Here is a 27,920-nt window from a genome sequence, read left to right on the forward strand (position 1 = left end):
CAGGAAGAAACCTCCAGCAGAACCAGGCTCAGGGAGGGGCAGTCTTCTGCTGAGACTGGTTGGGGCTGAGGGAAAGAACCAGGAAAAAGACATGCTGTGAAGGGGGGCAGAGATCGATCACTAATGATTAAATGCAGAGTGATGCATACGGAGCAAAAAGAGAAAGAAACAGTGCATCATGGGAACCCCCCACAGTCTACGTCTAAAGCAGCATAACCAAGGGATGGTCCAGGGTCACCTGATCCAGCCCTAACTATAAGCCTTAGCGAAAAGGAAAGTTTTAAGCCTAATCTTAAAAGTAGAGAGGGTATCTGTCTCCCTGATCTGAATTGGGAGCTGGTTCCACAGGAGAGGAGCCTGAAAGCTGAAGGCTCTGCCTCCCATTCTACTCTTACAAACCCTAGGAACTACAAGTAAGCCTGCAGTCTGAGAGCGAAGCGCTCTAATGGGGTAATATGGTACTACGAGGTCCCTAAGATAAGATGGGACCTGATTATTCAAAACCTTATAAGTAAGAAGAAGAATTTTAAATTCTATTCTAGAATTAACAGGAAGCCAATGAAGAGAGGCCAACACGGGTGAGATATGCTCTCTCCTGCTAGTCCCCGTCAGTACTCTAGCTGCAGCATTCTGAACCAACTGAAGGCTTTTTAGGGAACTTTTAGGACAACCTGATAATAATGAATTACAATAGTCCAGCCTAGAGGAAATAAATGCATGAATTAATTTTTCAGCATCACTCTGAGACAAGACCTTTCTAATTTTCTAATCTAGAAATATTGCGCAAATGCAAAAAAGCAGTCCTACATATTTGTTTAATATGCGCTTTGAATGACATATCCTGATCAAAAATGACTCCAAGATTTCTCACAGTATTACTAGAGATCAGGGAAATGCCATCCAGAGTAACGATCTGGTTAGACACCATGCTTCTAAGATTTGTGGGGCCAAGTACAATAACTTCAGTTTTATCTGAGTTTAAAAGCAGGAAATTAGAGGTCATCCATGTCTTTATGTCTGTAAGACAATCCTGCAGTTTAGCTAATTGGTGTGTATCCTCTGGCTTCATGGATAGATAAAGCTGGGTATCATCTGCGTAACAATGAAAATTTAAGCAATACCGTCTAATAATACTGCCTAAGGGAAGCATGTATAAAGTGAATAAAATTGGTCCTAGCACAGAACCTTGTGGAACTCCATAATTAACTTTAGTCTGTGAAGAAGATTCCCCATTTACATGAACAAACTGTAATCTATTAGACAAATATGATTCAAACCACCGCAGCGCAGTGCCTTTAATACCTATGACATGCTCTAATCTCTGTAATAAAATTTTATGGTCAACAGTATCAAAAGCAGCACTGAGGTCCAACAAAACAAGCACAGAGATAAGTCCACTGTCCGAAGCCATAAGAAGATCATTTGTAACCTTCACTAATGCTGTTTCTGTACTATGATGAATTCTAAAACCTGACTGAAACTCTTCAAATAGACCATTCCTCTGCAGGTGATCAGTTAGCTGTTTTACAACTACCCTCTCAAGGATCTTTGAGAGAAAAGGAAGGTTGGAGATTGGCCTATAATTAGCTAAGATAGCTGGGTCAAGTGATGGCTTTTTAAGTAATGGTTTAATTACTGCCACCTTAAAGGCCTGTGGTACATAACCAACTAACAAAGATAGATTGATCATATTTAAGATTGAAGCATTGAATAATGGTAGGACTTCCTTGAGCAGCCTGGCAGGAATGGGGTCTAATAAACATGTTGATGGTTTGGATGAAGTAACTAATGAAAATAACTCAGACAGAACAATCGGAGAGAAAGAGTCTAACCAAATACCGGCATCACTGAAAGCAGCCAAAGATAATGATACATCTTTGGGATGGTTATGAGTAATTTTTTCTCTAATAGTCAAAATTTTGTTAGCAAAGAAAGTCATGAAGTCATTACTAGTTAAAGTTAATGGAATACTCAGCTCAATAGAGCTCTGACTCTTTGTCAGCCTGGCTACAGTGCTGAAAAGAAACCTGGGGTTGTTCTTATTTTCTTCAATTAGTGATGAGTAGAAAGTAGAAATCTAATGTATTTAAACTGCATGGTCTTCCCCAGGGCATTGTGTCAGACTGTGGACCACAGTTCGTCTCTCGATTCTGGAAGGAATTCTGCAAGCCACTCTGGGCCATTTCCAGTCTCACATCAGGGTACCATCCGCAGTCTAATGGACAGTCAGAGAGAATGAATCAGGAACGAGAGAAGAGTCTTTGCATCCTGGCATCACAGAATACGGATTCATGGACCACTCAGTTAAGTTGGGTTGACCTGGCACATAACTGTCTTCCATCTTCATCCTCCGGGCACTCACCATTCCATGTCATGTATGGATTCTAACTGCTGCTGTTTTCCTCCACCGACTTAGACTCACCAGTTCCATCTGTTCTGGCGCTTATTCAGAGGTGTAGATGAACCAGGGAGTTGGCGTGACAAGTGATACTCTACTCACTCGCATCCAAACAGACTGTTTCCAACTGCAGGAGGACTCCCGCACCAGCCAACACTCGAGGTCAGAAGATCTGGCTTTCAAAACGGGACCTGCCGCTTCGGTGGATGACCAGGAACATTGCTCCCAGGTTCATAGGTCCTTTCCCTTTCTCCAAGGTGCTTAACCCAGTTCTGTCCATCTCCATCTTCCAAGAGCCATGCAGATCCAGCCTTCCTTTTGTTAAGCCCTGATTTCTTTGGGTCTATCCTGGATCAGTGAGACTCACTTACTACAAAAATGACACTTTATTGAATTTCAAATGTAGCTGATCAGTTGATCGCAGCTTTCTCGGCTTCAGCCCTGCCTCCAGTCAGTCACCTCCTCTGCGTCAGTAGCTCCGGCTCCCGAACCCTTTATTTGCCATCCTGAACCATATGTCGGTTGTGTCGAAACGTGCACAGCTTTTCTGATGCAGTGTTCATTCGTATTCTCCCTCTCAAAGACCCTCACAGTACTCCAACAGTAGTGACATCGCGTATGTGACGTATCTGCTCTGGGGTGACGCGTGAGCTTAGGCAACAGCTCTTTGGAGCACTGATTCACCACTGCTTAATTCCTTCTCTGACTTCTCCCGTGAACTCCGCTTAGTTTTTGGTCATCAAATGAAAACATGTTCCACCGCTCAGCAGCTGCTCTCTCTTAAATAGGAGCATCAGAGCACCGCGGAGTATTCCATCGACTTCCTCATTCTTGCAGGGGAGGTTGGCTGGAATGCGCGGTGTTGCGAAGCGTTTTTTTTTTTTTAAAGGTCTAAACAATTCACCCAAAGACAAACTGGCAGTCAGGGATGAACCAGAGGATTTAGATAAGCTTATCACTCTGGTTATCCATTTAGACAGCTGGTTGAGGGATGCCATCGTGAGAAAAGCCATGGGGCTGACCAGGTCGTCTCCACTCGGGCTACTCCCCGACAACGATCGGGTCTGTCCCTCAAGAGCTCCACTGGGATTCCCCCCTCTAGCTCTCCAGTTCCCCCTATATCTCTTGGTCCCTGCCTTGTCTGTTCCTGTTGTGTGTTGTTTGTCTGCTTTCCCTCCAGATGGCACGCAAACAGAGCTAAGGAACCTGAATCACACCTGCAGTTCATCTGATCCTCATTACCCGCTGTGTACTTAAACCCCTGTCTCCAGCTCATTGTTGCCAGAATCCAGAGCTGACACACCTTCCTGTTCGAGCTTACACGCTCAATGCCTGTGTTTCTTCCTGATTACTTACACAACAATTTGGGGACGCCTTGGAGTTCCCCCGGAGGAGCTGGGGGAGGTGTGTGTGGATCGGGAGGTCTGGGCGGCTTTGCTTGAGCTGCTGCCCCCGCGACCCGACTCCAGATAAAGCGGAAGAAATTGGATGGATGGCTTACAACTGTGATAAACTCTTGTCCTTATCCAAATCCTCCTTGCCAATCTGTGCTTCCACATATGCCACCATAGGTTAATTTAACACATTACTTTTTCACCCACAAAACACACAACAAACAAGTAAACCTGGTTTAACTTGTCACCACCTGCATCATACTGACTGATTACCAAGTAACACAAATTGATACAAGAACTTGAAATAAGATGATGATAGAATATCCTACTATTGCCTGTTGGAAACAATGCATAACACTGAAAGTTAAAAAGTCAACTCTGCAAGATTGAATTAATTCATTTAGATGTTACAAATTGAAACAATTTATTTAATTTGGTTCAACTAGGATTCTACAGGTAATACGGGCACAGGTTCTAAGTTCTCTGCAGCAGGTCAACCCCCAAAAGGCAACATGTTCTGGATGGAGTATTATATAGAGTCCAGAAAGCCTGTGCAGCAGAGCTGGCTGTTGTGTATAGGGGCATCTTTAACACCTCACTGTCTCAGGCTGTTGTCCCTCTACTTTTCAAGTGTTCTAAAAATTGTACGGGTTCCCAAGAAGCCACATACAACTTGTATGAATGATTTCCACCCAGTCGTACTTGCTTCAGTTGACACAAAGTGCCTGGAGAAACTGGTGGCCAAAGAAGGTGACACAAGTAAGATCTATACCTTACTAACCCCCAGAGCAACAGTGGTAAGGAAAAACTCCCTCTGAGGAAGAAACCACCCCCTTCAATTCACTTACAAGGAAAACATATCAGTAGATGAGACCGTGCCCTTAGCCCTGGAGTACCTTGACAACCCCAACACATACGTCCCAATGCTCTTTCTAGACTACACTTCAGCTTTTAACACCATCCAGCCCACTAAGCTAGTGGCTAAACTGGCAGGCCTCGAGCTGCACTCTCCCACTTATAGTTGGATACTCAACTTTAACTGAGAGACCGGAGAGGTGGTTTGAATGGGGAACAGGGTATCAACACCACTGACCATCAGCACTGGGACCCCTCAGGTCTGCTGCCTCAGCCCAAGGCTGTTCACATGCCTGTCTATCTTCACACAAACACTGCCAGATATACACATTTGCAGAGAACACATCCATCCTGGGACTCATCAAAGGAAATGATGAGACACACCAGACAGTTGGCAGACAGAACACTCACTATGGGGAGGAAAAGTGCCTTGTCATGAACACTGACAAGACAAAGGAGCTAATTCTGGACTTCCTAAAGTGAGCTCCCCTTTACATCCCCGGGAAATTAAAGGAACTGTGGTGGAGCGTGTTGACAGCTTTAAGTTCCTGAGCCTGCACATCGCCAACACCCTCAGCTAGTCAGAGAATACCATGGCCACTGTGAAAAAGGCTCAGCAGAGGCTATACTTTATCAGGTTACTGAAAAAAAGCTGGCCTGAGCTATCAGCTGCTTACCCAGGCCTACAGAGGGCTGGTAGTGAGTGTTGACCGGAGAGCATAAGGGCCAATAGGAAGTGCTTCCAAAGCAGCTTCTCCCCAGCAGCCATCAGACTGCTGGCAAAGGACATTCAAGCTTGTTTGAAATACCATGCCCCCACCTCAGACATGCTGCATGCCCGGACACACACACACACACACACACACACACACACACACACACACACACACACACACACACACACACACACACACACACACACACACACACACACACACACCTACTGCCTCTTTCTGTGCAGTCTTGTATGTGCACAAATAGCCGGGCGTAATGTCAACCTTTTGTACTTTGGTAATTATTGTTATTTATTAGTATGTGAACTCTTTTGTCTTTGTTGTCCTTTTTAATAGTTCGTGTTTTTTAATGATTGATTGATCGATCCGCACAAGGACTCCAATTCCCATGTACATTGTACTTGAGCAAATGCCAAGAATAAACACTTTAACTAGATAATAAAGGCAGTTTACTAAGCCAGGTTAGCCATGGATTTAAAATGCATTCAGCACCCATAGCAACAACAACCTCTGGCATCTGACAAGACATGACTGGGATCAGCCAAGGAATCTGTCAATCTGTATTGGTAACCTCCAGCTCGTAATGACACTTCTATGGTCATTCTTCTTGCATTTAAGCCTCAGAGCACACATATCATCAGTGAGCCACGACCATTGTTCTTACCAGTGGCATCTTCTAATCTAAACACTTTTGGAGTCGGTGTCACAGACCGAACATTCCCCCCTAAAAATCGGTCCACCTTTTGCTTATCCATGTGCATATGCGCATGCGCGCAACAGTGGTGATGCGTATTATTTATTTTCAGGAAAGTTAGTCCCCCCTGGGTTTCTCGCTTTGTTGCCAAAGGAATAAGACACTTGCGTGCAATCTCACTCTTGATATATATATCTAGTGATAATGGATGCCACTGAAGAGAGAGTTTTGGACAACAGAGAGTTTTGGACAATGGAGTTTTGGACGATGGAAAGATTGTTCGTTAGTCAGAAGAGGGCTGTCAATCAAACATCGCTCTTCACGTTTTTAATGTGAATTTACTGTCTTAATGTATTTATAATTGTTTAGGTTCTTATTATCATATACACATGATTATTGTTATCATTATCACACTCACTAATCTTCAACGGCTTACTCTAATTAAGGGATGCGGGGGGCTGGAGCCCATGCCAGCACTCATGGGTTGAGAGGCAGAGTACACCCTGGACAGGATGCCAGTCTGTTGCAGGACCACATATAGACACCAAACACATTCACATGCACACTTATGGTAAATGGACTGCATTCATATAGCGCTTTTCCATCTGCAACAAACGCTCAAAGTGCTTTACAATTATGTCTCACATCAGTGGTGGGCACAGTTCTGCTAATCCGCTAATTATCTCAGATAATATTTTCATTATCGGATTATCTTTTCAGATAACTCTGAAAACCATCAGCACACCAATAAGCTTCCAATAAACTTAGATCCCTGCTAACATACGTATTTTTGCAGGGATAGCACATAAAGCTTAACAGTTAAAGACAGTGGTGAAGTCTGAATTCAAAGATTTTAACACATACCTGTTAAATGTCTCCTAGTAAACAGACAGCTCTATCCTCTGCAAGTAGAAAAGAACTTATGACAAGAGAGAAAGAAAACAAAAGCGATAACAAAAGATTATTTCTCTTTATACCATAATGACTTGCCGGCATATCATGCAAGTCATCAACAGGCATACCGTTTTAACTTATGGTTAAAATTTTAACCAAACTAATTCCAGACAAGTTATTTAAATTAATGTCACATCTGGGTTTTATAAAGTGAAAATATCAGCTACATGGTTTAGTTTTAAAGTTATGCACTAATTTTTAATGTTTTAGTGTTTGGACCACACATGCTGCAGTGCATTATGGGTGACGTTTCATGACAGGAGAAATGCAATGAGATGCTCTGATGAGGCTGCACCTTAACTGCTGCACACGTCCAACAGTATAAAACTATTTGTATATTGTGCCTAAAACTCTCATGAAACAATAACAACGTCTATAAACCCAGAAAATATATTCATGAGAGTTTTACGCACAATATAAAAAGAGTTTAATACTGTTGTCCGTGTGCAGCGGTTAAGGTACAGCCTCATCAGAGCTTCTCAATGCATTTCTGCTGTCGTGAAACGTTACCCATAATGCACTGCAGCATGTGTGGTCCAAACACGAAAACCTTTAAAATAAGTGCATTACTTTAAAACTAAAACATATAGCTGATATTTTCACTTTATAAAACCCAGACGTGACATTAATTTACATTAAATAAACTGTATGCCTGTTGATGACTTGTGTGATATGCTGGGGAGTCACTATGATATAACGAAAAGTTGTCTCTGTTTTTCTGTCTCAGTCATTAGGTTTTTTTCTGCTGAAAGAAAGCTGATCTGACACAGAAATGCATGCTTGTTGCCGTGTCAGTAGTTCCTAGTGTACTGAAATCAGTACTGAAAGTTATCAGTTTAGCATTTATCTGTAAATTCTGCAAAGGTTTTCAGTGGTTAATCGGTTTAGCTTAAAAAATAACTTTTCAGTTCGCGGAGTAACTGTTATCGAGCCAACTTTTTGGTTAGCTGTACCCACCACTGCCTTGCATTCACCCCAATCTCAGGGTGCTGCCATATAAGGCACTCACCACACGCTGGGAGCAACTAGGGGATTAAGGACCTTGCCCAAGGGCCCTTAGTGATTTCCAGTCAGGCTGGGATTTGAACAGAGGATCCCCTGGTCTCAAGCCCAATGTTTAACCACTGGACCATCACCTCCCCACAAAAATGAAATAAATTTAAACTGTTCAACTCATCTACCCTGCATGTCTTTGGAAATGGGAAGAAGCTGGAGCACCCGGAGGAACCTCACGTGAACATGGAGAGAACATGCCAACTCCACACAGACAGACAGACCCAAGTGATCACACAACCTTCTTTCTTCATCATTCTGATGCTTGCTTTGAACTTCAGCAGATCCTATTGACCATGTTTGCATATAGGCACTGGGTTTTTCCAGTGTGATTGACTGGGTAGATATTTACTTTGATAAGCATTGCTGCTGTAACTTTCGTATCTTAAACTTTCCACTGGGGGTGGTTTCACATTTGAGTCACTGCAGGAAGTCATTGAAAAAAAAAAAGAATCATTGCGTGTGACAGTATTTTTTTCTTCTTTCTGCTCCCATTAGGGGTTACCACAGCAGATCAGCCATCTCCTCTGGACCTTCTTCTATCACACCCTCCACCTGCATGTCCTTCCTCACCACATTCATAAATCTCCTTTTTTTTTTTTTTTTTACTTTCTTCTTGAGGATCCATCCTCAGCAGTTTATTCTCCATGCAAAAATGAAAACTTTCTGGTACTAAAATGATCAGCCTCGAGGAGGAGACTGGTACAAATTTCCACGCGCGGGGCAGGGAAGGAGGAGGTGTGACGTGTGTGTGTGTGTGTGTGTGTGGGGGGGGGGGGGGGCCGGAGCGTGGAGGGCCCGCGCGCCCGCGCCGGACGGTGGAGTGCGCGTCCAGGCAGCAGGGCGGCGGGGGTCCAACGTGAAAGGAACACAGAGCCTGGAGCAGCGGCGGAAAGGGTTAATCACTAACCGACATTTACCTTTTACGGCGTCTGCGCCCAGCCGGTACCGTACATAAGGCGTGCGCACCGGCGTCGGGCTGCACGAGAGGATAACATCCCGCGCACGGACCTGCGCGTCCGCACCTCCTGCGCTTTTGACATTCAGAGGTAACGCACAGCTTTTTGTCTCATTAACAATCACCGTGTGGGACAAAGATTAATCAATTAATTCTATTTATTTTCGTTCTCCACAAGTTGACACGTGCGCTGGAAATAATAATAATAATAATAAATAAATAAATAAATAAATAAATAAACTCGTGCACCTTCTTTAAACGAGCAGCAGAACAAAATAGGAGGGCTGCTCTATTCAGCCCTGAGCAGGGGAGCACTAATTTACGCCTTTGCCATGTTGGGTTCGGGCGGTGTTGGTCCTGACTACTAAACAGAGGATTGTTTCAGCGCCGAAAGCCAAAGTCTGTGCGCGGATGTCGCAACATACAGCCAGAGCAGAGGTACCGTCAAGTTAGCCAGCGTTTAAGCCGGAAGCAACGTAGTTGACCTTCAAAATAGAAGTATCCATCCAAATCTTTTTCCAAGCAAGGTCTGATATTCTGGCCATCGAGAATTGTTTCATGCTTTGACTTTCACTCTGAAAGATGTCTTATTCATATTTTCAGAAAGCCACTACAGGTCACTGATAAGAATCATAAAAAAAAAAAACAAACAACAAAACAATCATTTTTAAACACTAAAATACGTAATTACATGAATACCACCCTAAATCAGAGGACGGTTGGGCGGTATGTAAAAAAAAAAAAAACATGCAGTGATTCTTGCAATTACTTTGACTTCTATTTCTTTACAGACAAGATGAATCCAAAACAGTTCATGTTTTGTGTGGTCACTGCTGACCATTAATTGGAGTAAGCAGGTATAGAATATGGATGGATGGATTAGTAGTTGAATTTTATCAGGTTTTTGGGAAAGATTGAAACATCAAGAGCATTCCCAAATATAAAATAAATATAATTAACCAGTCTTGATATTGCAAAGTGTGAGAACATTTGTGGTGATACTTTGACAAATGGAAAACATCTACATTTAGCTAAATTTAACCTGACTTTTATGTTGTGCTACTTATATTATTGTATAAGAGAAAAGGATTGATTTTATCTCAGTATTTTAGTAAAAATAAATAAATAAATAAAATAAATCAGTCAACTGTGATGAGTCATTGTAACCAACATCACAATTTATTTTGGAAGTCATGCAGATTTTATTTAAATAAGTTTTAAACTGAATTTCCTGAAATACAGAGGATTCTGAGATGGGAGTCGAAATGCTGATGTACTTTATCCTCACACATTAAAAATTACAAATAAAAAAGCTTTTAGGAAACCTTCTCGTAGTTTATTTTGAAATGTCGGATGGTGATTGCTGTCTTTGCATGATGTTTTCTTTGACGCTGGTGTGACTCTCATTCCCAGAGGATGTAGGCATCACATCAGCTAATAGTAGGAGTATTTTTAGCCCCGCAAAGGAAATTTGCTTGTGAATGAATCCGTTTTCAGAATTGTATCTGTCCTAGTGGTCCAAAGTGTTTTGCTGTATTACTGTAAATCAAAGGTAAATTACACAAATTAATAATAATAAAAAAAATGCAAAAATTCTTTCATTCTTATTGAAGTATTTTCAGTAGTTTACATCGTAGTAGTAAAGAAAATAATAATAATAATAATAATAATAATAATAATAATAATAATAAAATAAAAACAAAACAACATACTATAACAAGTGGAGAATGGTTATTTGATCCAAAGATATTCGACTGATTTTGACGTAGTATCATATATCATTTATCATTATTTGGCTACAGTGGCCACTCGTGCCTTGGAAAAGCACCTTTTGGCGTTGCACTCAAATTTCGTTGCAGTATAAATTACAATGACAATAAAGGCGATTCTGATTACTAGTCAGCCTGGGGTCTTGGAGGTGTTGAGTAGATGTTGGATTTGAACTTGATCTTCTTCTTAATCTTTTCTGTGTGACATCACAAAGACTTTTGGGGTATAAAAGTCAGAACTTTAAATGTCCTCTCCCTCCTTTGATTGACAGAGGTAATAATCGCCAACTATTTTGGGTTAAGGGATTTTGTTGGATCTATTGCTATGAAAAAAATATGACATGAATTTAAAAATATCAAATCATTATTCTTTTTGTTTTTCTACATACTTTTGCACTCTGGTTGAAGATGTACTTTTCTACTGCAGGGTAACTCAATCTACATACTGCAGATCTTTAAATATCTCCTCTGAAAACCTCCCACCAGCCACGTGATGTAAGGTGAGACGTCCCCAGTCCAGTACACTGACCAGTCTGAAGCGATCCGTGGACTGAGATCAGGGTCAGTCAGTGCTTCAATCTCAAAACTTCACATTGCTCTTCCTTTTAACTCTTTGAGGAAATATCTGCTGACTGATCTTTCTTCCCTCGGGGGGATTTCTGAGGTGAGTCCCCAAGTCAGTAATTTTCTTTTCTCCTTTCTTTTAAACCACTCAACTTTTTTTGGCTGGCTTACCCAAAGCACCTTGCAGTGAATGGAGAATATACTGGTTCTGCTCCCGAAGCACCGACAGGAACACAAGATCTGCAGACGCACAGCATCTTGTGCCTTACTGCAGGTTTTTTACTGCAGATCCACTCTCGCCTGGTCTTCGATAGTGACCACTGCACACCGTAAGCCTCTTTAATGGGATACATTAGTTGGACTGATAAGGTTCACAATCATATCAGGTGGCCACATCCATTCTGACATCCTTGAAACCAGTCAGCTGAGGACACCTGACCTTTTCCCACTAAGCACATTGTGTTTCAAAGGTGTCCGCATGGTACTTTGGTCGAAAGAACAAGACAAGCTCCCTGACATGGACATGTCCTCTGGGGCGAATGAGATAAAGAAGGAGGGAGGCACCCTGACCCCAGTCTTCCTGAACTCTAACTGTTCCGTCCATCCATTGATCCTCACCAATCGCCCTGGAGAGGTGAGCCCGGAGAGTGGGGTTGAGCTGGAGCTTACTGAGGTCACATCCTTCACAGAGAGGCCAGGTGAGACTGGAGATGATGAAGAGAGGTCAGAGATAGTTGTAGCAATGGACTGCCGGGCTAATGCAAAGGGTCAGCGTGAAGAGGACGCTCTGCTGGAGAACGCAAGCCAGATCAACGGAAGCGATGATACCAGCATGGATCAGAGCCCCGAGCCTCCACCTCCGCTGAAGGAGTCCTCTTTCTCCATTGGCCTGCAGGTTGTCATCCCGTTCTTGCTGGCTGGCTTTGGGACGGTGGCGGCAGGAATGGTGCTCGACATTGTACAGGTGAGAAACCTCACTTTTCCTTGACAGAACACACCAAAAATATGTTAATTAATGTGAAATATGTTGGGGCCTGTCAGAGTTCTTGGACAATATACAAGCTGAGTCGAGTTGAGCTGAGTGGTGCCGGTTCTGTGTAGTAGAAAAGTGCTTATAGTGTCTGGTTTGGAGGGTAGCATAATGGATTCTCACCCCAGGGGATCATTGTTGCCCAAGGACCCGTTATGACAAAACCGGTCCGCAATCACTCATAATGTTGCCCGAAATGGTGCAGAATCAGTCAATAATATTAACACATGAATCAGCCAAGCAGAACAAAGGATTTCAGTCAGATGTATAATATATATTATACATTAACTATGATATCTATATCATAATTCTCTATGGCCTAAATCTGTGTGCCTTGTTATATATTACTTAGTCTGTTTAGTGAACAACAAAATCTATGCAGTTACATTGTTATTTTTTCAGGCAATATGTAAAATTACCTGATGATGTGGAGTACAAATATTCTTAGAAAAATAAAACTTTATCCATCCATCCATCCATCCATCCATCCATCCATCCATCCATCCATCCATCCATCCATCCATCCATCCATCCATCCATCCATCCATCCATCCATTCATTTTCTTCCGCTTCATCCGAGGTCGGGTTGCGGGGGCAGCAGCTCAAGTAAAGCCGCCCAGACCTCCCAATCCATACACACCTCCCCCTGCTTCTCCGGGGGAACCCTGAGGCATTCCCAAGCCAGCTGCGAGACTTAGTCCCTCCAGCATGTCCTGGGTCTTCCCTGGGGCCTCCTCCCGATGGGACGTGCCCGGGACACCTCTCCATCGAGGCGTCCAGGAGGCATCCGAAAAAGATTCCCGAGCCACCTCAGCTGGCTCCTTTTCGACGTGAAGGAGCAGCGGCTCGACGCTGAGCTCCTACCGAGTGACCGAGCTACTCACCCTATGTCTAAGGGACCGCCAGCCACCCAGCGGAGGAAACTCATCTCGGCCACTTGTACTCACGATCCTGTTCTTTCGGTCATGAGCCAACTCTCATGACCATAGGTGAGGGTCGGAACGTAGATCGATGGGTAAAAAGCTTTGCCCCCCTGCTCAGCTCTCTCTTCACCATGACGGTCCGATACTGCGACCGCATCACTGCAGATGCTGCACCAATCGGTCTGTCGATCTCACTCTCCATCGGTCCCTCTCTCGTCAATAAGACCCTGAGATACTTAAACTCCTCCACTTGAGGCAAGGACACTCCACCAACCTGAAGAGGGCAAAGCACGTTTTTCTGGTCGAGAACCATGGCCTCAGATTTAGAGGTGCTGATTTTCATCCCAGACACTTCACACTCAGCTGCAAACTGCTCCAGTGCACGCTGAAGGTCTTGATTTGACAAAGCCAATAGAACCACATCGTCCGCAAACAGCAGAGAGGAGATTCAGTACTTCCCAAACCGGACCCCCTCTACACCCTGACTGCATCTAGAAATTCTGTCCATAAAGGTAATGAACAGAACTGGTGACAAAGGGCAGTGTTGTATAAGGTACCGGAAAATCACACTTAAGTAAAAGTACAGATACCCATTAAAAAATGACTTTGGTAGAAGTTCAAGTCACCGATTGAAATGCTACTCAAGTAAAAGTCTTAAAGTATCTAGTATTTATTGTACTTAAGTATGACAAGTAACGTACAACTAAATATACTCAAGTATTGAAAGTAAAAGTACAAGTAAATATTAATAATCAAAAACGGACTGATTTTTTTTAATATATTACAAAGTTTATCTAGGCTGGTAAATGACTGGTAGTATTAGTCAAAATACTGAAAATTGTGCACATCACACAAAAACACTTCAGAAACAAGGTTTCAAACCCTAAATGAGAGTAGGCCACTCACTAGGTGTTCACAGGAAACAGTTATTTATTTCTATATGTATTTATTTATTTTATTGTTACATGGTTTTATCTTTTCTGTTGTGTTTTGTTTCATTAGGTTCTTTTTGTCTCTTTCTCCAAAATTGTATTGTAACATTATTAGTCTCTTATTGTCTATTATGTAGCCTATTATTGTTTTTGCTATTATTATTAATATATGAATAAAAATAAATAAAAAAAATTACAATTTGACTCTTTTATGACAACAAACGCTGAGCCATTAATTATACAGAAAACAAATCAACACAAACATGCTGATGCGAACAGCTTAATGGTAATTTTAACATTGAAAACGCCATAGACATGCTAACACGTTAGCATAGTTTTTAAGTTATAAAATACATCTATCAACTGTTTCAGAAGGCCATAACAGGTCAGTTTAACATAAAAATATTAAATATTACAGACATATGCTCTTCAGGGTTTTAGCAGGGAAAAATTAGGATAAAGGTAAATAAACAAACCCACGAATCGTAGATCGAAGCACTGCTTCGATCTGCGAATCACTGCTTCGATTGGTTCAAGGTTCAAAGCTAAGCCGCACTGCAGAAAAGTTGATTACAGACCTGCTGCAGGTCTGTAATCAATGTAGAGAAATGATCATTTTCCTGACAAACATGCCACAAGTGGGCAACTGCAAAAAAAAACTACCGGACATGCCTCATGACAAATCGGCCTGACTTCGTTGCAGTCACTAGTAATCAGTGGTGTCTCTGGGTGAAAACACAACTTTTTTTCGTGTGTGTGTGTGTGTGTGTGTGTGTTTGTGTGTGTGTGTGTGTATGTGTGTGTGTGTGTTTTGTAACGAGTAACGGCATGGCGCATAGGAAATGTATCGGAGTAGAAGTATGCAATTAAGGTCGGAAATGTAGTGAAGTAAAAGTGAAAGTAAGCTGAATTTAAAAAACTCAACTAAAGTACAAAATCTCCCAAAACGTACTTAAGTACAGTAGTGAAGTATTTTTACTTCGTTACTATACAACACTGACAAAGGGCAGCCCTGGTGGAGGCCGACATGCACTGGAAACAGGCTTGACTTACTACCGGCAATGCGAACCAAACTCCCTTAACAAAGGACCCTGGACCCCGTACTCCCGGAGCACCCCCCACAGGGCACCTCGAGAGACACAGTCGAATGCCTTCTCCAGATCCACAATTCACATGTGGACTGGTTGGGCGAACTCTCATGAACCCTCAAGCACCTGATGGATGGTGTAGAGCTGGTCCAGTGTGCTGCAACCAGGATGAAAAACACACTGCTCCTCCTGAATCCATGGTTCGACTATCGGTCGAATTCTCATCTCCAGTACTCTGGAATAGACCTTACCGGGGAGGCTGAGGAATGTGATCCCCCTGTAGTTGGAACACACCCTCTGGCTCCCCATCTTAAACAGAGGGACCACCACCCCGGTCTGCCAATCCAGAGGCACTGTCCCTGACTGCCATGTGATGTTGCAGTCCCACAATGTCCAGAGACTTAGGTACTCCGGACGGATTTCATCCACCCCAAGAGCCTTGCCACCGAGGAGCTTTCTGACCACCTCGGTGACTTCGGCCTGGGTGATGGATGAGTCCGCCTCTGAGTCCCCAGTCTCTGCTTCCTTTTTGGAAGACGTGACGATGGGATTGAGGAGATTCTTAAAGCTGAAGAATAGCTGAAGACTAAAAGTCTAAATATGATTAAATGCAATATAAATCCCATGGCAGTCTGTTAGCATTGATGCTTGTAATTGTTTATGCTAATGTTAGCCCATTAATGAGTTTTCATGCTGATGTTATACCGTTAGCAAGCTTTCATGCAAGGTGTCATTCAGTTAGCATCGAGTTATGTTATGTCAGCAAGGTTTCATGCTAATGTTAACCCATTAGGGAGTTTTCATGGGCCACTATGCTTATTATGATTTGAGGCATAAAAAGAATATTCATTGCCACTACTATAATTTTATTTATTAGCCTTTTTAAAAGGGGATATCAAATATGACATTGCCCATACAGTGCAAAATGGAGTCAATATTTTTTTTTTCCCTTAAAATTCTACTCGCAACACCCCATAATGGCATGGAAAAAGGTTTTTTTGAAATTTTTGCAAACTTATAAAAAACAAAAACTAAGAAATTACATGTATATAAGTATTCACACCCTTGCTCTTTGTTGATGCACCTTTGGCAGCATATACATAACTAAATCCAAGAACAAAAGTAGAAAACTAATATGGAACTCAAAAGTGAACAGACTGCACAATGAAAAAATTAAGAAACACATATTGAAACCTGATGAGGAAAAAACACAAAGACAAAGTGAACTCGGGACAGGGGAAACATGATGACAACACAGACAGAGGACTGATTACAAAGACACAAGAAAGACAAACCCAGGGCATAGACAGAGGACACACCACAAAGGGGACCCACATGGATGACTGACAAGGGAGGACACACATGCTGAATACAAAAGGGGCGCAGGCAGAAGACAATAAATGGACAAACATAGACACAGAAAAAGACAGAGAACAGAATACAAACACACAAACATAAGGTACAGTCACTGATGACGAGCACACACACAATGCCCATTCCACTTTGCAGTAGCTCTCAAGCTCCATCAGGTTGGATTGGGAGCATCGCTGCACAGCCATTTTCAGATCTCTCCAGAGATATTCAATTGGATTTAGGTCTGGACTCTGTCTGGGCCACTCAAGGACATTCACAGAGTTGTCCTGAAGCCACTCCTTTGATATCTGGGCTGTGTGCTTAGGGTCATTGTCCTGCTGAAAGATGAACCGTTGCCCCAGTTTGAGGTCAAGAGCGCTCTGGAGCAGATTTTCATCCAGGATGTCTCTGTACATTGCTGCATTCATCTTTCCCTCAATTCTGACTAGTCTCCTAGTTTCTGCTGCTGAAAAACATTCCCACAGCATGATGCTGCCACCACATGACACCTGGCAATGACGCCAAAGAGTTCAATCTTTCTCTCATCAGACCAGAGAAATTTGTTTCTCATTATCAGAGAGTCCTTCAAGTGCCTTTTGGCAAACTCCAAGCCTGTGCGTTTTACTCAGGAGTGGCTTCCATCTGGCCACTCTACCATACAGGCCTGATTGGTGGATTGCTGCAGAGATGGTTGTTCTTCTGGAAGGTTGTCTTCGCTCCACAGAGGAATGCTGGAGCTCTGTCAGTGTGACCATCGGGTTGTTGGTCTCTTCCCTGATGAAGGCTCTTCTCCCCCAATCGTTCAGTTTTGATGGGCGGCCAGCTCCAGCAAGAGTCCTGGTGGATCTGAGTGTCTTCCATTTATGGATGATGGAGGCCACTTTGCTCATTGAGACCTCCAAAGCAGCAAAAATGTTTCTGTACCCTTCCCCAGACTTGTGCCTCAAGTGAATCCTGTCTCAGAGGTCTAAAGACAATTCCTTTGGCTTCATGCTTGGTTTTTGCTCTGACATGGACTGTCAACTACAGGATCAGGTGTGTGCCTTTCCAAATCAAGTCCAATCAACTGAATTTAGCCCAGGTGGACTCTTAAGCTGTATAAACATCTCAAGCATGATTAGTGTAAACAGGATGTACCTGAACTCAATCTTGAGTTTCATGGAAACCTTTCATGTTTCTTGTGCAATATGTGTAAACCATGTGCAATATTCCCGTGCAATATGATTCCACAGTTGTATATAATTCTCGTTTTTACATTTTACTTGGTCCACATTTTATTTTATTTTACCTTATGTTTATTTAGTTATACATATGCTCTGAACAGTTTATTGTTAAATTTTATCTTTTATTTGGCTAAAAATTACTCGCACCATGGAAAGCACCTTTTTGGAGTTGCACTCAAATCTCGTTGCAATGCAAATTACAATGACAATAAAGGCGATTCTGATTCTGATTCTGAAAAGGCTGTCAATACAACCCCTGGCAAAAATTATGGAATCACCGGCCTCGGAGGATGTTCATTCAGTTGTTTAATTTTGTAGAAAAAAAGCAGATCACAGACATGACACAAAACTAAAGTCATTTCAAATGGCAACTTTCTGGCTTTAAGAAACACTATAAAAAATTGTGGCAGTCAGTAACAGGACTTTTTTAGGCAAAGCAGAGGGAAGAAAATATGGAATCACTCAATTCTGAGGAAAAAATGATGGAATCATGAAAAACAAAAGAACGCTCCAACACATCACTAGTATTTTGTTGCACCACCTCTGGCTTTTATAACAGCTTGCAGTCTCTGAGGCATGGACTTAATGAGTGACAAACAGTACTCTTCATCAATCTGGCTCCAACTTTCTCTGATTGCTGTTGCCAGATCAGCTTTGCAGGTTGGAGCCTTGTCATGTACCATTTTCTTCAACTTCCACCAAAGATTTTCAATTGGATTAAGATCCGGACTATTTTTTGACCCTATGTGTCTTTTTGCAAGGAATGTTTTCACAGTTTTTGCTCTATGGCAAGATGTATTATCATCTTGAAAAATGATTTCATCATCCCCAAACATCCTTTCAGTTGATGGGATAAGAAAAGTGTCCAAAATATCAACGTAAACTTGTGCATTTATTGATGATGTAATGACAGCCATCTCCCCAGTGCCTTTACCTGACATGCAGCCCCATATCATCAATGACTGTGGCAATTTACATGTTCTCTTCAGGCAGTCATCTTTATAAATCTCATTGGAACGGCACCAAACAAAAGTTCCAGCATCATCACCTTGCCCAATGCAGATTCGAGATTCATCACTGAATATGACTTTCATCCAGTCATCAACAGTCCATGATTGCTTTTCCTTAGCCCATTGTAAACTTGTTTTTTTGTTTTTTTCTGTTTAGGTGTTAATGATGGCTTTCGTTTAGCTTTTCTGTATGTAAATCCCATTTCCTTTAGGCGGTTTCTTACAGTTCGGTCACAGACGTTGACTCCAGTTTCCTCCCCTTCGTTCCTCATTTGTTTTGTTGTGCATTTTCAATTTTTGAGACATATTGCTTTAAGTTTTCTTCTTGACGGATTGATGTCTTCCTTGGTCTACCAGTATGTTTGCCTTTAACAACCTTCCCATGTTGTTTGTATTTGGTCCAGAGTTTAGACACAGCTGACTGTGAACAACCAACATCTTTTGCAACATTGCATGATGATTTACCCTCTTTTAAGAGTTTGATAATCCTCTCCTTTGTTTCAATTGACATCTCTTGTGTTGGAGCCATGATTCATGTCAGTCCACTTGGTGCAACAGCTCTCCAAGGTGTGATCACTCCTTTTTAGATGCAGACTAATGAGCAGATCTGATTTGATGCAGGTGTTAGTTTTGGGGATGAAAATTTACAGGGTGATTCCATAATTTTTTCCTCAGAATTGAGTGATTCCATATTTTTTTTCCCTCTGCTTGGTCTAAAAAAGTAACCGTTACTGACTGCCATAATTTTTTTTCCTGATTTCTTATAGTGTTTCTTAAAGCCAGAAAGTTCCCATTTGAAATGACTTTAGTTTTGTGTCATGTCTGTGATCTGCTTTTTTTCTACAAAATTAAACAACTGAATGAACATCCTCCGAGGCCGGTGATTCCATAATTTTTGCCAGGGGTTGTACTTACACTGAACAAATATATAAACGCAACACTTTTGTTTTTGCTCCCATTTTTCATGAGCTGAACTCAAAGATCTAAAACATTTTCTATATACACAAAATACATATTTCTGTCAAATATTGTTCACAAATCTGTCTAAATCTGTGTTAGTGAGCACTTCTCCTTTACCAAGAAAATCCATCCCACCTTACAGGTGTGGCATATCAAGATGTTGATTAAACAGCATGATTATTGCACCAGTATGCCTTAGGCTGGCCACAATAAATGGCCACTCAAAAATGCTCAGTTTTATCATACAGCACAATGCCACAGATGTCACAAGTTTTAACGGAGCTTGCTATTGGCATGCTGGACCAAAATTGGGATTTTTGCAGGACCAAAGGATTTCTGCACAAACTGTCAGAAACCATCGCAGGGAAGCTCATCTGCATGTTCGTCATCCTCATTGGGGTCTTGACCTGACTGCAGTTCGTCGTTACAAGTGACTTAAGTGGGCAAATGCTCACATTCAATGGCATCTGGCTGCTGATAAACTCTATACAAAGGAGATGTGTTGCACTGCGTGATGCAGATCATGGTCACACCAGATACTGACTGGTATTCTGATCCCCACAGATCCCCCAATAAAGCAAAATTGCACTTTCAGAGTGGTGCTTTATTGTGGCCAGCCTAAAGCACACCTGTGCAATAATCATACTGTCTAATAAGCATCTTGATATGAGACACCTATGAGGTGGGATTGATTATCTTGGCAAAGAAGAAGTGCTCACTAACACAGCTTTAGACAGATGTGTGAACAATATTTGAGAGAAATAGGTGTTTGAGTTCAGCTCATGAAAAATGGGAGCAAAAACAGGTGTTGTGTTTATATTTCTGTTCATTGGTTACATCTGGTTTCTTTTTTTAATAATTAAAAAAAAATAAAACTAAAAAGGTGACTTTTTCACATTGTCGTTATGGGGTATTGTGTCTAGAATTTTGGGGAAAAATTTATTTCATCCATTTTGGAATAAGGTTGTAACATGGCAAAATGTGGAAAAAGTGAAGCACTGTGAATACTTTCCAGATGCACTGTAAGGTCCACAATTAACAGTGGATCTCAGAGCATAAACCAGAGGTGGGACGAAGTCACCATCAAGTCACTCTCATGTCATGAATCAGCAAGTCTCAAGTCAAGTCTCAAGTCATAATGACAACCAATTGTTTGCAAGCTGACTTGAAACTTGACTTGGGACTTGCAGATTGATGACTTGACAGTGACTTTGTCCCACCTCTGGTACAAACCATGCATTAAGTCAAAGGAATTGCCTGTAGACCTCCGAGACAGGATTATCTTGAGGCACAAATCTGGGGAAGGGTACAGAAGAATTTCTGCTGCTTTGAAGGTCCCAGTGAGTACAGTGGCCTCCATCATCTGTAAATTGAAGAAGTTTGGATCCACCAGGACTCTTCCTAGAGCTGGCCGCCCATCTAAACTGAGTGATTGGGGAGAAGGGCCTCAGTCAGGGAGATGACCAAGAACCCGACGGTCACTCTGTCAGACCTCCAGCATTCCTCTGTGGAGAGAGGAGAATCTTCCAGGAGGGCAACCATCTCTGCAGCAATACACCAATCAGGCCTGTATGATAGAGCAGCCAGACGGAAGCCACTCCTTTGTAAAAGGCACATGGGAGCCTGACTGGAGTTTGCCAAAAAGCACCTGAAGGACTCTCAGCTCATGAGAAACAAAATTCTCTGGTCTGATAAGACAAAGATTGTACTCTTTGCTGTGAACGCCAGGCATCATGTTTGGATGAACACATGCACCACTCATCACCTACTCAAAACAGTCTCTACAGTGAAGCATGGTGGTGGCAGCATCATGCTGTGGGGATGTTTCTCAATGGCAGGGACTGGGAGACTAGTTAGGATTAAGGGAAAGATGAATACAGCAATGTACAGGGACATCCTGGATGAAAACCTGCTCCAGAGCGCTCTTGACCTTGGGGAAACAGTTCATCATTCAGCAGGACAATGTCCCTAAACACACAGCCAAGATATCAAAGGAGTGGCTTCAGGACAACTCTGTGAATGTCTTTGAGTGGCCCAGCCAGAGTCCAGACCTGAATCCGATTGAACATCTCCGGAGAGATCTGAAAATGGCTGTGCACAGATGCTCCCCATCCAGCCTGATGGAGCTTGAGAGGTCCTATAAAGACGAATGGGCAAAACTGCCCAAAGACTGGTGCAGCAAGCTTGTGTGATCATATTGAAGAAGACTTGAGGCTGTAATTGCTGCAAAATGTGCATCAACAAAGTATTGAACAAAAGGTGTGAATACTTATGTACAAGTGATTTCTTAGTTTTTTATTTTTAATAAATTTGCAAAAATTTCATAAAAAACTTTTTTATGTTGTCATTATGTGGTGTTGTGAGTACAATTTTAAGGGAAAAAAATGAATTTACTCATTTGGAGTAAGGCTGTAACATAACAAAATGTGGAAAAAGTGAAGCACTGTGAATACTTTCTGGATGCAGTACGATAAAAATTTACATTGTCTCGAAAAAATTAATAAAAAAGTTACACTGAAGGGTAAAATTATAAAAGAACAGACAGCCTTGATCTACTTATGGTAGCGACACGTACAGTTTATGATAGCAATCATTGCAACGTCACAGATCACTTGGGGGCCTCCCTCAACTTGCTCAAGGAATGCTGGGAAGCACATAGTGACAACCAATCAGAGTAGAGATGCACGGTAATGTCTGCTGGCTAGTGTCTCTGTGGCTGCTAATCCAACATGGCAGAAAAGATATTTTCTCCTATATTATTGTAAAAGTTAGAGAGAAATAAACACTTCTAAATCTAAAAACGCTGTTTTTATAACCAGATAATACTTCGAAAGTGATTTACAAGACATCTCATGGACGTCAGCGTGCACACTTAATGTGCCCGCATCACCCGGGGTCAAAGATAACTTCTGGTCTTTTCAAAGGTTCATGGACACACGCACACACTGCTACAGACGGCGTTAAAAAGAAAATAAAGTATTCATTATTGAATTCCCTTCAGATAAATATGTTCTCTTCATTAAAATGAGTTGTAACTTAGAAACACCGTTCCAAAAATAAACCTACATGCTTGGATTACAGTAGAAACTAAGGTTTGTCAGTTTCGTGGAATTTGTGTGCCAATAGTTTCAAAATTGTGACATAGAGAATCAGCATCCCTACTGAGCTAACATTAGCATGGCTATCACCGAAGCAAAAACAGGTGGTTATCTGTTTCATTACGGAGCGTAGCACCTGCAGCTCCATGCTGTGTCCCTGAGACAAACAGACAGCACATTGTGTCCCCCAGACAGAAGGAAAATGAAAGCTTGACACAGAGTGCAGCTATGTACCATTAAAAATTACACATGCCATCTTCACTTCCTCATACATGCACACACACTCTTTAGCGACATGTATAAGTCCAGTGCGTCGGACATGACCCGTCAATGTGACGCAGCAACGTGACTTTCGGCTTTCAGCCTGCCTCCCATGCCAGAGATCAGGAGTTCGTGAGCCGAGTGGAGAGACAAAGCGACAACACACATGCACAACAAAGAGGTTAAACTAGCAGTAGGTGTAATAGATGCCAAGCCATTTATACAACATATTATATAAACCCTTTAACCACAAAGGAAACAGTGCTGCAACACAATTATCATCAATATCAATTATGAACTGCAACTGGCAAATTTAAGAAAACCTACATTTTTATTTTGGGGATTTTGGCTAGGTTAGAGTGGATTTATCTACCAAAATAATTGTGCCAATCTCTAACACTAGTGCAGCAGATAAGAGAATATTTAGAGCGAAATCCTGCAAATGGTGATAAAAGCATCAAATTTGACAGAAATAGTCCTCAGACAATCCTCTTTTGAAAAAAACGATTGGCCACTCGAATTTTCAGTTGGCGTTCAGGTAGAGGTCAATTGAAGAATTACACAGGAGTCAAAATTAAAAGATGCTCCGATCATATTGACATCTATGCCACATTATTTGCCTGATCATAAAGATTCCAAAAAGGTATGGATGGACGGTCTGTAACTGAATTGGAGTTATGGGATAAAAACAGCAAGAATGGTGACAAAGGTTAGTGTCGGTTTGTACAGGGGTCAAAAGTTAAAGTTGCTCCAATTTTGGTAAAAAGTGATGCAAATTACTAGTTGAGTTAACACAGTTTTAAAAAGGAATAGTTTGGACCATGCATCAACCTTACTTATCATGTTACGGAGTAACATATGTCACATGTCATATCCAATAGACGTAGACCTTGTTTGACTTTTACTTTGGAGACCAAACATTCAACACTGTCAAAACTCTTCCATTTATTAATCCTGTTAGCTCAACCAATAATTTGCATCACTTTTTACCAAAATTGGAGCAACTTTAACTTTTGACCCCTGTACAAAATGAAACTGAGCTTTGTCACCGTTCTTGCTGTTTTTATCCCGTAACTCCATAGAATTCAGTCACAGATAGTCCAAACTATACCTTTTTGGAATCTTTATGATCAGGCAAATATTGTGGAATATTTTTCAATATGATTGGAGCATCTTTTAATTTTGACCTCTGTGTAATTCTTCAATTGACCCCTACTGACCACCGATTGAAAAGTCAAGTGGCCAATCAGTTTTTTTCAAAAGAGGAGTGTCTAAGGAGTATTTCTGCCGAATTTGATGCTTTTATCACCATTTGCATGATTGTTTCAGTTATCTGCTGCACTACACATCTAATGAAATATCTCAGCATATTTATTAAATTAAACGGTCCTTAACTAGATAAAACGGATTTGGAGCTTGTGTTTTTCCAGAACACCTCCATGGAAACAGTTCTGAAGAGTGAGCTTGAATGAGTAGTTCTGCACTCCTCCAGACAAGAGGCTATGAGTGGTTATTGATTGTGGATGAAGTATCTGAAGAAGTAATGAGCAGATTTGGACAAGAGTCTGTGGAGATATTGTCCTTTAGTGAAGGAAGAGTTAATTCAATTGAAATTGTGATGTGCATTGATGTCAAATGTGTTCTTTATTAATCAAATGCATATTTTGACACTTTGGGTGTTCAAGTGTACGTTTATCACAAAGTTGTCAACTGATGTTTGCATTAATTCTATATTAAAGTAGGTTTGTGTAAGACAGATAGAAATCAGAATTCAGACACACCATCAGTTTGAATGGTGCCTTTATTGTTCTGATTGGATTTAGGGGTGGGGGGGTGCAATCTCTTAGCGCCCATCCAGTTATCCAACCGTGTCATTTTTGCACTGGCACACCGTGACAGCGTTCCAATGTCACACACCCCTCACACTGATTCATCCAACAGAGTCAAACAGCAGTAGACCATGTTTATTCTAGTTTATTGTGTAACTAGCCAGATTTTCTACTTGGCCACAAGAAAAGGAGTCTTCACTCAGTAATTGCCTTCCTTTGTGTCCTACTCGCTCTATAATTGCTGTATTTTAGACATATCCATCTATAATGGAACATTTACACTTTGCATTATTTTCACTATCAACCACAGCATATTCAACATGAAAGCTAGTAATTATTTCATTTGATAGCACAGATTGTCAACCTTAATTTGAGGATAAATACATTTATATCGGTACAAACATGTGGCAGTGTGGTGGCCAGTGGTTGAGGTGCTCCATTCCCAAGCAGAGGGTTCCTGATCTAAGGCCACACCTGCCTGTGTTATGTTGAGTTGTGTCAGGAAGGGCATAATGTTTAACCCATGTTCACTAAGAACTATTTATATTAAGCAGTTATGATCTTGAGTTTGACCTTTCAAGGTTACCCAAAGTCAAAAGGTAATGTAATTAACAGAAAAATGATATATGATTTTATAATAGTGTTGAATAATAACCGTAGTCCTCAAAATAGCCACTGTAAATATCCTCTATATAAGCACAGGGCTAACACTTTGACTTTGGCCTGTGCCCTTGACTTTTAACTGAGTTTTCAATTTGTCCTTTGCTGATCTTGAACATTCCACCAAGTTTGGTCCAGTTTGACTAAAACCACTTTCAGTTATTTTCTTCACATATGGATGAACATGCAAGACTGAAAAGAATGTGCTACTGCATATGGGTGATGGAAATACAGCTGCATGCAAGAGTTTGGTTACTGGGTAAATTACATATGTTGTTTTAAATGAGCTAAAAAAATAATAATAACATGAAAAATAAAAATACAGCTTCCTTGTACAAAAATGTTCAAAATGTCAGCATTTCCTGTATATTCCTTTTTTGAATTGTTTCTGTGAATTGTTCTGTAATTTATGTCTGTAGTATGGCCCAAACAGAGGGTCACCCCTTTGAGTCTGGTCTGCTTGAGGTTTCTTCCTCAGAGGGAGTTTTTCCTTACCACTGTCACTCTGAGGGTTAGTAAGGTTAGACCTTACTTGTGTGAAGCACCTTGAGGCAACTCTGTTGTGATTTGGCGCTATATAAATGAAAATGAATTGAAATTAAATTGAAAACATGTCTTCAGTCTCAAAATGAAAGCAAATCCTTATAAAATGCAATGAATTTTATAAAGTACTTGTAAATTCATTAATCAAGCAAAATGCCCCAAAGCATTACACATCACACACAATTTGGTGTAATAAAACAAAATTACAACTTTTACAGCCATGTGGTTTCAGACAAGTCTGGAGACAGATACATACATCTCAAAGTGACAGTGTTTCAGTTTAACTGAGATAATGAGGTGGAGATTTTATCATTATAACATGAATCATAATTTTTTTGAATTGTATAAAGTTGCTTGAACATGTTGAAATGGACTGGAGTGATCAAAAAGTTTAACTGGCACTCAGACAAGACATATACAATATCTTCACATTGGTGCATCGCTTGTCAACCAATTAGCGCATTTGAGGACATCGTTTTGCCAAAGCAGAAATATCATTGAAATCATAGGGAGATGTAAAAATATTCTCCAGAAACACTTTTGGATCTACATCTGGTTTAAAAGGCTGTCACTGAATACGTTTACATGCAGCCAATAACCCTTTCATAACCGGAATATAAGCAATAACCCGGTTGCGCACGGCCATGTAAACACCCGCAAAAACCCGAATATGATCATATTCGGTTTTGAAAAACCCAAATATGACCCCTGGGTTACTCCTTTTCTAACCCGAATATCAGGTTAGAATATCCCCATAGAAAGGAACATTATTTTGTGTTCTGCACATGTCCTATCCGCAAGGAATCTTGGTCTTTTGAGTACGGCAACTACTTGTATGCGGCGCGCGCAACCCACCAGACACCACAGAAGCAGAGGTAAACAAGCATGGGGAAATCCAGACGCGGCAGCACAGCACCCCACTTTTGGAGCGAGGAGGAAACCGAATACTTCATTAGTATCGTGAAAGACATGAATATAATGTCTTTTATTGAAAGTAGAAAGTACCGAGATAGCGACATTTACAACAAGGTGGCCGAAAAGTTATGCAAAACAGGATTTGCACGAACGCCAGACCAAATCAGGCACCGGTGGAAGACGTGCGTTTAGATGAGGATATTCCAAATGATACCACTGACCATGTATACAGGAGTAACTCTGTCTGCTTAAGCATGTAAACAGGTTATTCCTAATGATTCAGAAACCAGAATATTGACCTTATCCTGAATATTAACGGCATGTAAATGTAGCCACTGAAAGCATGTGTCGTGTTGACGCGTCACGCTGATGCGTCACGTCCAACGTCTTGGACATTTCATTTTGACCTTGTTTTGTCTGCCATAGTGCCAGCTTGTTAGATAGTTAATGCTAGAGAGTTACCATTGTCATCATAACAGTAATTGGGGTGCAGATTAATTTAGCAGCTGTTTAGTGACGTGCAAGTTCAACGCATCGGACATGAAGCATCAACGTTACAAATCAATGTGACGTGCTTTCGATGGTAGCCAGTTCAAAATCTAATTATGTTCTACCTCTGCAGCTATTTTATTGAATTCTTTTCATGTAATTTGGAGATAGAGTATACTGCAAACAATCACAAAAAAGAGAGGTAATAAAAATAGACATGAATTTGACCAGCA

General features: G+C 41.4%; 1 protein-coding gene and 1 long non-coding RNA gene across 2 annotated transcripts in view; one reads left to right on the forward strand and one right to left on the reverse strand.

Moving 5' to 3' along the window:
• Nucleotides 1–6,160: 6,160 nt before the first annotated feature.
• On the reverse strand, nt 6,161–26,707 carry LOC117507534. Its single transcript, XR_004559740.1, has 3 exons — nt 26,697–26,707; nt 8,459–8,472; nt 6,161–6,238 (listed from the first exon to the last, which is right to left on the reverse strand). It is a non-coding gene; the product is annotated as an uncharacterized LOC117507534 (long non-coding RNA).
• slc41a1 (solute carrier family 41 member 1) overlaps nt 10,939–27,920 on the forward strand; it is a 144,951-nt gene continuing 127,969 nt past the window's right edge. Inside the window, exon 1 of the mRNA XM_034167402.1 lies at nt 10,939–12,337. Within this exon, the coding sequence (XP_034023293.1) occupies nt 11,852–12,337 (486 nt within the window). The 5' untranslated portion in view covers nt 10,939–11,851. The remainder of the gene's footprint in view (nt 12,338–27,920) is intronic.

The sequence above is a fragment of the Thalassophryne amazonica genome, chromosome 3 (assembly GCF_902500255.1).
Source record: "Thalassophryne amazonica chromosome 3, fThaAma1.1, whole genome shotgun sequence".
Lineage (NCBI taxonomy): Eukaryota > Metazoa > Chordata > Actinopteri > Batrachoidiformes > Batrachoididae > Thalassophryne > Thalassophryne amazonica.